General features: G+C 37.9%; 1 protein-coding gene across 1 annotated transcript; it reads right to left on the bottom strand.

Annotated features, from left to right (window-relative positions):
• Positions 1 to 7543: 7543 nt before the first annotated feature.
• Positions 7544 to 8662, bottom strand: LOC127122752 (uncharacterized). The gene is made up of 3 exons (XM_051053042.1): positions 8435 to 8662; positions 7958 to 8089; positions 7544 to 7816 (listed from the first exon to the last, which is right to left on the bottom strand). The coding sequence occupies exons 1-3, from the start codon at positions 8660 to 8662 to the stop codon at positions 7544 to 7546; spliced, it is 633 nt and encodes a 210-aa protein (XP_050908999.1).
• Between the last annotated feature and the right edge of the window lie 2888 nt (positions 8663 to 11550).

The following is an 11550-nucleotide window of genomic DNA, read 5'->3' as shown; positions in this document are numbered from 1 at the left end:
TTGTAAGGTTGGTATTTTGTGAAAGTTTATTTTGTGCGAACATGATTGAAGGGATGAGAGAAGAATATACAAGTTTATTTATATTTTTTTTGTTTGGATGGATAAACCCATTGCCTACGTACCACTTAAAAAAGATTAGGATCAAAACCTCGTAGTTCGGGATAAAAATCTCAAAACAAATAAGTGGATTGATTGGTCCAAAAGCCTTAAGGTCTTTTGTTATCAAAGGGAGAAAACTCAACCTAAAACCACAAGTCCACATTGTGAGGATAGCTTCAACATGCTAGTGAGGGGTTAACCCTATAATAAGCATGGAAGGCTCATTGTCCATCACTAAGGACAAAGGTGAGTATTACATCTACCACAAAGATAACTCAAACCTAATAGCTAAAGGTTATGGAAAAATTTGATTAAGAAGTGGCCATTGGAACCACAAAATAAATTTGAATGGGTTATATTTACCAATTAGAAGTATGTACAAAAATGGTCAAAGTTGACTTAGAGATTCAATTCAAAATAAGTGTTATGAAAAGGAGGTTTGAAAATCAAAAGCATAAGGCTTAGGTTTCTAATGTTGAAAACAAATGAAATGTTTGCACAAAAAGTTTTGGCTTGGGTTAGAGTGGAGAGAAGAAGAAGAATGGCTAAGTCCTAAGTGAAACAAAAAGGTGAGGGATAGAAAAATGAACCACACTAGGAGTTCCTCTCTTAAGACCATATTGATGATCCAAGTAGCTCCCATCCTTTGGAATAAGCAATCACAAGCAAATATTTCAAGCAATCAACACACAGGTCATGCTTCTAGGAATCCTTCAATGGCTTTTGTATCTTTCTCTTTGGATGTTCATGGTAATGGTTCCTCAAAGTTACTCAAGGTTGGAATCCCCTAGCACAAGAAAACACACATCAAAAAGTTCTATAAACAAACAAAGAATGGACAAGAAGGAGTTTTAGAAGATAGTCCTTTCAAAGTTCTCTTCCATTTTTATAGCACTCTAAAGGCCCAATGCCTAGTTGCTCTTTGACTTTTATAGCACTCTAAAGGCCCAATGCCTAGTTGCTCTTCAAATTCCATTTGCTTAGGTAAGGTCCTAAATTCTAAGTCCATATTGTCCAATTCTTGGTATGTGGTTCACAACAAACAGACAAACACAAGCACAAAAGATATATACACAATTATAAACCCAAGTGGGTAAAAGGCAAATGGCATTAACATAAACATGTGCTCCAATGAGCAAAGGAAAAAAGCAAATGAATAATATGTGCAAGAGTTGTAAATTGCATAAAAGTAAATTGCATAAAGTAAAAATTAGTTGTTAGTGGTTAATATTTAGTATGCCATAAGGCAAAATTTAGCGCTATGTTAAGCAATCGTAATTGGACTTATGTAGAAGTCACAACTATCTGAGGCCGGTCAATAATAATGTGGGCAACAAACACAAGTTAGGAGTCTTGATCAGTAAACCAAGTCCCAACAACTTGCCATGCCAAAAAGAGGAAGAAAATGATCTTGTATTGGTTTAAGCCATTTGCATGATTTAGAAGACAACATATCCTTAATGCAAAGTCATTCACTTGATCAATTGATCAAGATGAATTAGATTTAAATCAAGGAATGTTAAGTCTCCCTAATCAATGCTAACTTATCAACCTTCAACTCATTGATCAAAAAGAAAAGAAGTAGAAGAAGAAGAAGAAGGAGAAGATGGATAAAAGAAAATGGAAATGACAAAATAAAATGCATTAAATGGAAGGTCATGTACCAATCCTCATATGTTGACCAATAACATTGAAAGTCAAGGTCAAACAACCAAAAACAGAAGTGGGATGAAGATTGGAAGTCAAGAAATGAATAAACTATTTTTGGCATTTTTTAATATTAAAATAAACTTGAATTAAAAATAAATGGAAAGGTCAAAATTCAAAATCACTTCAAATCAACTTTGAAAAGTCCAAGTGATTTATCCTAAGTTCAACAAGGTCAAACAAAGTTTGACAAAAAATTTCAGCATTTTTAAAAGTCGGAAACTATTTTTTATCAATTAAAAATGAATAAAAATAACCTAATTGAACTAAAATCTCAAATAAATCTCAAATCAATTCAAAAATTGATGAGAATATTTTTCATAGATCCATCATCATTCAAATAGGTTAGGAAAATATTTTTGTATTTTTTGAATATCAAAAACTATTAAAATGAATTAAAAATAACCAGAAAAGAGAAAATTACTAGAAAATAGCAAATGATAAAATAAAAAAAATAAAAAAATCAGAAATAGAAACTAGAAATTATTTGGGAAATAATTCAATTGGTCCCATAATTTTTGGATTAAAAAAGAGAGAGATATTGATTTTTGAAATAAAAGGGAATAAACAAAATAAAAACAGAAATTGAAATAATGTGGAAAATCAGGGATCGTTGGATGCGTTTCATTAATTGACGTGGCACATCAAATGGTACAGAGGCGCGCGCTTACCATGAGTCCAGGTCAATGCGTAACACACAACATTAAAAATGGTCATAACATTGGACAATGGAGATTGCATCTGGAAAAAAGGATGAACGATCCAGATTGAATCTAGAGACCAGACGGTGGCCAACACCACCGTCTTCTCCGGCCAACCTCAAAAAATGTAGAAACGCAAATGGCCACCAAATGAGGCGATCTATATATCAATCGAAAGAGGAAGTGATGTACATCACTCTTATACCATGCACTTCCACTCTAGATCCCTATAAATGGAGAAATCAGAGCTGGAAGTATGATGATGTTCATCATGAACTTCATGTTTTTGCAAAATTGAAAGCACAAATCAAATACCTCTATTGAGAGGACTTCAGCCAACATTAGATCCAAGCAAAAAGGTCCATGGATGAAGAGAATCGAGGAAATTACCAGTTGGAGTGCAAGCTTGAGTTCTGGTGAATTGAGCACGATACCTTGCTTGCTTTATCAAAACAGAAGTTCAATGGATCAAGGTGAAGAGGTCTAGGAACTTTTAGATCTAAGAAAACAGTCGAGGAAACTGAATTCTAGCTCTGAAATTTTTGGAGAAAAGAGAGAGTTCCTTTGGTGTGAGGGTGTGGATTCAATTCAACAGAGTTTCAAGCGCCTTCAGGTTAGTTAAATGAAGCTCATATGCAATGTATTTATAGGCAAGGCAATGCTGAATGCATGATTTCAAATTTGCATCAATGGAAAGGGCCTCCATGCATGGGCCTGTACAGGCGCATGGAGGGCCCAATTCCACTTGGTTTTGGCAGCTGATCATCATCATGTACAAATTGGACGTGCAGATTGTGTATTAATGGATCATGCATGGCAATTGAAATGATTTTCACAAAATGCACTATTACATTGAAGCCTTCGAAAATGCCATGTCCAAAATCAAAATGCAAGCTTATGAGTAATGGTTGGAAAGCTTATTGCATAAGGAAAAAATGTCATGTTGATCAAAATTTCATTTGGGCCTTGGAAATTAGGGAAATTTGAGCTTGAAGGGTGATGTGCAAAACATGTCAAGGCAAGGTTTCTAAAATTGGCCAACTTTCAAGCCCTTCTGTTTTGATGATACAAGCTCCAAATGGAAAAACCTAAAACATAAAAGTTGTAGATCGTTTCAAGACAATCAAAATGGACATACATTTTGCATAATTTGGATTTTTGATGAAGAAGTTATGGGCACTTGAAGTTGAACTTTTTTGACTTTTAATGCCTTTGACCCAAAAGGACCTATAATGTTTTGCATTATCACATGTATTTTCTTTGAGATTTTGAAATTTTGTTCAACATAACATTTGAAGTAGACATCTTAAGATTTCCAATGCATTTGATCTCACCTCAAAATCATAAAAAATGAGTGAGTTATGTTCTTGGTAAGTTGACCCAAAATTAGGGTTTCAGTCAAAATGACCTATAATGTATTGGAATGGAAGATGGTCTTCCAAGCTTCAAATCAATTTTTTATGAACATGAAAGTTGTTCATATTGTTCTTAAGAACATTTTTACTTTTGGAACCATATCCATTTGACCAACACATAAAGAGTTAGGTCTTAGTGCATTTCAAAATAGTCAGATGAATTGACTGATCAACTTCTCAAGTTCATGACTCATACCTTGATGAATTGATGATTGAGGACACTCAAATAAGTTCAAATATGCATGAAATGATGAGTTAAAGAACTCCCCTTGATTATATTTGACCATGGGCTGAGGTTGCTTCATGAGTAAGGCATTGTGATGCACAAATGAATTAGGGTTTCTCTGGGGAACAAACTTCAAATCCTTTGACTTGCCTTGATCAAAAATGATGAGTTGAAACACTAGGGGGCATATTTGATGGATGAGAGCTTTGGGAACCATTACCATGCTTGCTTCCACCTCCTCTTGACCAATGACCTCCTTGAAGCTTTTGATCTTGTGATTGCTCAAGCTACAACCAAAAGATGTTAGTGACATATTTTTGGGTTTTTGGTTAGTAAACAAAATGAGAAAAGCAATGATATATAATTCAAGCATGCTTGGTGATCTCAAACCACTCATAAGGAGTCCCACCCAAAGGCAAAGGGAACCAAGATGCTCAATGATCCTTGAGGCTATGCAATGCAATGTTATGATGCCATGAGGGATCTTAGAGGCAAAATTAGGGTCTTACAAGGACGAAAGTAATTGATGAGAATTTTGTGGTTTGCCAAGCAAAGGTTGGGCTTTTGGTTAGTCAATAAATATTGGATTTTTGGATTTTCTTGTTTGCATGGTTTCATGTTATGCTTTATGAATGTTATGCATGAATGAAACGACATGGTGTATGCATGATAATGATTTATGCAATGGTTAACTCAGATGCTCATATGGAGGGCGATGGGTATTTTGGGCTAGGATAAGGTCATTCAGGCGTGATTCTCCGACACCTACTTCGAGCTGAGAGTTGTTGTTACACCTTTGGCCTTGATATGAGACATGGAGAGAGCTTGTACCTGTGTAGCCTTCCTCTGCCTCAATATACTGGATATCCGCACCAACAGCCCCAGTCACACGTCATGGAGGGGTCTCAACGTCTGAGTATCTCAAACTGCCTTGCCCCAGCGTCTTGAAACTGTATTCCCTCGATTAACCATCTTGGGAAGGATTGACTTCTCGTGCTCTTGGGGTAGCTTGCCCCAATATGAGCCTTGAAGTAATTTTTCCCTTGTCTGGCTGATTTAGAGAGATTTGTAGAATCTTGACGTAGTTTCCCCAGATCAGTTGTCTTCTTGGAGAAATCTGAACTATGGGATATCAGGAATTTGATCAACTTTCCCATTGTAAACTTCCTTGATGTCAAATGACCGCTCGTATGTAAAATTCTCATTTTGAAAATGATAATTGTAATGTCATGTTCATATAAGTTTTGAAAACTCAAAAGTGTTCACTAAGATTATGGCATATAGTGAACGAATCACTAATTGAAATGTCACATCAGTATCAATACAGATGACAAGCAAATCCTTATGAGTCAGCTTAACACGATCTTACCATAGTATGCTTTCAAAATAGACCATGCTTCAATTAGGTCTTTTAAGGGTTGTAACGTGACCTGGTTCATGGTTTTTAGAAGGAAAGGTATAAGGCTAAAAACTTATTCTAACCCGCCCATTATTTGTGATGTTCTCCAGTCCTACGTTCAGTTAGCCTAAAACAAGCGTTCATCTTTCAGAAAAGGATTTTAAATATTTGTCAAAAATGGTTAAGGAACCCAATGGGAGTTCGGAGCGACAATCACTCACCTTTTGCTTTTGTTTGCAGTCACAGAGATTTACTTTTTGTTGAGGATTTGGTCATTGATCCTCTGATTCTTTTGTTTTTTTTTTACCCTTATTTTTTCCTGGGCTGGTCCTTTGGGTCAGCAATCCACCGGGATGCCCTAATTTTTGCCTAAGTCAATCTTGTTTTTAAGCTCTTGACTTAGCGGGCTTTTCATTTGCTTTTGATTTTTCATTTTATTTCATCTTTTCTTTTGGAGCAAATCCTATGATACTGCTTGCACGGTTCGTGCCTATCTCACTCCTTTTGATGGGTAAGGGATAACCATTCTGAATTTGTGATTCCATCCTCTTGAGATGGATATGATATAATTGATCACTTAATGAGATATTCTCCTTCTGAAATTTGAATGCAAGTCTAAACTGAACTGAATACTATCTTGCCCCTGGTTTAACATGAGGGTTTGTATGTATAAAGAAAGAGACTCCTACTTCAAGGCCCAAAGGGGTTGACTAGGGATTAACTTCCTTATATCTTCAGTGTTTTGGGATTGAACAATTCCTTACATCATCAGCACGGTTTTATTCAAAAGCATACAGGCAACGATCTTGCGTATTTTAATTTGCATCATTCTCTTTTGATTTTATTTGACAAACAGTTTGATACTGATAAATAAAATATGAGTGAACACAAATGGATTTAAGCAAAACATGCACGTTTATTTCATTATGATCATTATTCAAAAACAAACAAGTTCACAATTGAACAACTCATTGACATACAAGAAATATTACAAATGGTACATGATTGAATAAATGTGATATTTCTAGCCTTAATACTCCTCTGAAGAAGCCATTGAATCTGAGTAATCCTTGCCACCAATTGCATTCATAATCTGTCCACAGTGGTCTGGCAACGGGTTGGTTATGACATTGGGTCCTGCCTTAGAGAATGATAAAACCTTTTGATCAATAAGCTCTTATACTCTGGCCTTGAGGACCAAATAATCCTCTGTAGAATGCCCTATGTATCTGGCATGGAATGCACAAGATACATTGGGATTATGCTTGTTATTATAGGGAGGCATTGCAGGCAGAATCTCTTTTGGTACAAATGCCCCTTGCTGGACAAGACACGGCAGCAACTGAGTGTATGATACAGGGATTTGGTCATGATGAGGACGCTTCTTATTAAACCGTCTACGTTGACCTTACTTCTGGTTTCTGTTATCTTGCTAATTCTGAGGAGCTGGAACCTGTGGATGCGGCTGATACTGCGGCTGGTATGCAGGTTACTGATATTGAGCAGCGGCAATGTATGGATAAGGGTAGTATGGCATAGGAGCCATAGGTGCTTGAACTTGAGGATAGACACTTGTTGTTACGACATTTTCCTCGACCTATTTCTTCTTACCAAAACCCTGAGATTTCTTGACCATTGTCTGGCTATCAATACTAGCAATCTTCCCAGTTTTCAGCCCATTTTCAATGCGCTCTCCAATGGTTACCATATCGGCGAAGTTGGACGACGAGCTAACAACCATCTTCTCATAGTACAAACCTTGGAGTGTGCCCATGAAGATATCAACCAATTCAGCATCTGTCAGTGAAGGTTTAACCCTGGAAGCCATCTCACGCCATCTTTAAGCGTAATCTTTGAATGTTTCATTGCGCTTGCAGGCTTGATTTTGCAGTTGTAACCTAGTGGGAGCCGTGTCCAGGTTATACTTGTATTGCTTGAGAAATGCTCCAGATAAGTCCTTCCAAGATCTGATTTTAATGTGTTCCATGCATATGTACTAGTCTAAGGATGCCCCAGATAAGATGTCTTGGAAGCAATGGATAAGAAGATCACCATTGTCAATGTAGGATGCCATCTTCCTACAGTACATGATGACATGACTTCTTGGACAGCTTAAACCCTTATGTTTCGGTAGGTCTGGCACTTTGAACTTAGGAGGAAGCACCACATTAGGAACTAGACACAAGTCCTTAGCATCCATACCATAAGCGGAGAAGCCTTCAATAGCTCTGATTCTCTCATCTAGTAATCGGTAGTATGCCTGTCTATTCTGATCAACATCAATATGATTAGAAGTTTGAGGATTAACTTGACGATTAGGAGGCTGAACACCCTGAGACGCTGCCTGAGCGATGACTGGAGGAGAAGCAAACTGAGGATACCCTTGAGGATACATCAAACCCTAATTTACCATCTGACCAGTAGTCTGACCATACTGATTCTGATGTGGAGCATAGGGTGCCCCTGGATAAACAAATGGAGGTGCAATAACAGGAGATGTTCCAGGATGAGGAGGAGGTATTTGAACACCTTGATTCAAATTCTGAACAGTAGGTTGAGTATCTCAAGGAGGAAGACGGAAGTGGAGAGTAGGACCTATGTATTCATCTTCATTGTTATTCGGAGTCTCAACAATCATTGGTGCAGAAGTCTGAAGAAGTTATTCTAGGAGGATCTCATGGTTGTCGGCATTAACCATTTGAGGAGAAAGAGTGGACATGCCCCAAGGATGGGCAACAACATTCCCTTTGACAGAATGTACAACAAACAGTTAATATGGCATAAATGCATTCCCATTAGCAACTTGGGGAGTGAAATTCAGAGGAAACCCCTAGGGATAGGCAATGGCATGCCTACTAGGACCTGACTGACAGATAGGTTGGCTCACCACATGCTGAATCACAGTGTCTACAACAGCATCAATGGAAGTGGTGACGGCAATGGCATCAGTAACTACAACAGAAGCAGGATTGGCAGCAGAAGTGGAAGTAGTAGCCTTTTGAGCTTGAAGGTACTCCAATATAGTGTTCATGTTACCTTGGAAGGTATACATTCTGCCTTGGACTTGAGCCAAAGTTTCCCTATAGGTAGCATTCTCTTGTTCAAGATCTGCCATGATTCTCGACTTCTTAGCTCTTGTGAAGTACTGGTGTCGAAGAGTCGTCGTCTTTCAGGCTGGAGAAAGGACAAGGTGAGCTTTTTCTGGTTGATGGGCATGAGATGTGAATGCATGAATGCACATGTTGGGGATGGAATGCAAATAATTATGCAACACCCATAGATGTAAAGTATTGATGGTATTTTCCCCGGCAACGGCGCCACAAAAACTTGATCGGGAAAATAGCAAGTGTACTATTTTGCCTTTTATAGTAATAATGGGGAGATTCCCCGAATGTCGATCTCAAGGACTGCACGTTAGTATTGAGTTTAAATTATTATTCAATTAAACAAAAAGTATTAATTTGGATTTTTGAGATTAAAAGAAAATAATAAAGAAATATAAAAATAAGAGTTTATAGAGAAAAAGGAACAATACTAGGGAAGGTGTATGATTTATCCCTGTAATAACTCTGAGTTACTATTGCATCAACAAATATCAAGTACTACCAGTTCTCAAGGGTATTTTCTCCCAAGTCCTTGGTGAGAAAACCTTTAATCAATCTACCTCATTCCTATGTCCATAGCCAAGGAGGGTGAAGTTAAGTTGTATAATATCAAGAATGCCCTGGTTCATACAGGGTATCCCTAGTCCTAGGTGATATCTACTGCAGAGTAACCTGATGAAAACCTTATCACTGGCGGTCCAGCCTAAGTGATAACCATAGATCAATCTCGATTGGTCCGAAAGAGAAAGCAATAAACACATCAAAAGGTTATCGTAAATAAAATATTATAAATGCAAATGTAAACTCAAATTCATTACAATTCTAAATCAGGGACACCCCCTAGCATTGGGGGGTTTAGCTACTCATATTGTTTGAAACCAATTCAAGATAAAAATTACACATTACAAGTAATTGAATGACTTTGATCTTCAATCTCTCCCGCTCATGAATCTCTTCAGCTCTCCAAATGCCTTGATCTCTGTAATACTTAATTGCTTCACAATACTGTGGTTTGCTGTACTCCAGGATGATTTTTCCTTTGGTCGAAGACCTCTTTTTATAGTGAAAGTTCCCAACAGCAGTTGGACAGGTCCAAAGATGTCTCCACAAAGCCCGAAGAATGAAAAGCCCGAAAAAATTGGAAATATTGGGCTTGGGCTGACACGGCCCGTGTCAGCTGACATGGGTGGCCGTGTCAGCCTACTGGCTCTCCTGACACGCCCATGGCATGCCCAACACGGGGTGAAGTTCTGCTTGACACGGGTGGCCGTGTCAGGCTACTGTTTTCTTCTTCTGTTTTTCCTTTCCCTGACACGGCCCGTGTCAGGTGACACGGGTGGCCGTGTCAGGCCTCCTGTACTGGGATTTTCTGCTCTTTTTCGTACCAAACTCTCACACTGTCGTGTTCTGAGTTCTCCGGTTCTTCTACCTGGATCTGTCTGACAAAAACACAGCTATCCCACGCATAAAATCAATATAAATAAAGTAAAACAGAATAAAGATTAAAAATGCGTAAATAACATAACAGAAGTAAAACTACTCGAATTGTACCTTAAATGCTTGCACAGTGTATCAAATGTCTCTGTTTTGCATCGGGTCAGTAATGAAAACTTACTATAAGTGGTGACTGATCACAACCCCAAACTTATCTCATTGCTTGTCCCAAGTAATGTTTCACTATCACTTCCCAGAATTTTTTATGCTTTCCACCACTGCTGAGATCATTCGCAAACGTCTTCGCTTTCCTTCCACAAGTCATACCCCTCCTCGTAAGTCATCATTCACACTTCCACTTTAAAGCACCATTTCACCTGTCAGCTTATTTCACATTCTCACCAATTCTCTCGGGGTTAACTGTTTACACTCATAATTCACAGTATGCAATATCACTCACAAGTTTGAATAGTCTCTCTTTTCTCATCACCTACACATAACACACACACTTTTGAGGTCTTTAGAGTTGTAGCTTGGCTTGGGTTAGGGTATGGATTAAAAAGGAAAACAATGGGCTTTTGGTTCAGAGTCGATGTTACATCCTGTGTTCGTTTCTTTTATTTCCTCGGTTTTCTTTATTTCTTGAATTTTCACCGACTGCCCTTTTTCAGTGCTTTTTCTTTTGAATCATCGATTATTTGATTTTTATTTTTCTTTCTTTTTCTCGATTCATCAATTTTTCTTATTTCTTTTGTTTTTGCACTTTCTAGGGCTTTGAGAGCTTTTGGGGTTTTTACCCCAAACTTAGCTTTTCAACACATTTGGAATGTATTCTCATAACTCTGAACAGAGTGAGGAAGTATTTTTGGCCAATGGTTACATTCATGGTGTTTTAAACAAAAAATGGATATAGGCTCAAAGGGGGTTAACGAAGGATATAATAATGCGGGATGGCTAGAAAGGCTCGGGGTTAATTACAAACAACGTGCCTCAGTGTGTGGATCATGCAGTGACAGTCCCAGAGAGTATACGCAAATTAAGAGTGATAAAGACAAACCTGAATGATGCTCATGATGATTAATGTGTTTGGCCTTTTCTGACTCACTTGGTTTGGTTCAGCTTTGACAGGACCCACAGTGCTTCTTAATTTGGTGCAATTGCTTTCTTACTTCGGAGTATGCAGGATACTTGTGTCGGTTAAGCTGTGTATGTTGCGTCCGATCTTTACTTTCAGCAGTGTCACTTTCGGGGGAGATCCTTCACAACAAGCCATGGTGAGTGGTGTGATCTTTCATCCACTCTCACTTGTGATCATTACTTTTCCAACCTGTCAACACAGACTTGACACCCACACTTGCAGCATAACAGAAAAATTCAATACAAAATTAAAAAGTAAAAACAACACAAATAAATTGCAAATAAAAGACATAAAATCTCCCTCACACTTGAACTCAACATTGTCCAC

The sequence above is a fragment of the Lathyrus oleraceus genome, chromosome 2 (assembly GCF_024323335.1).
Source record: "Lathyrus oleraceus cultivar Zhongwan6 chromosome 2, CAAS_Psat_ZW6_1.0, whole genome shotgun sequence".
In the NCBI taxonomy this organism is placed as follows: Eukaryota; Viridiplantae; Streptophyta; class Magnoliopsida; order Fabales; family Fabaceae; genus Lathyrus; species Lathyrus oleraceus.
Note: the sequence above shows the minus strand (reverse complement) of the source record. Positions and strands in the feature narration are given on the sequence as shown.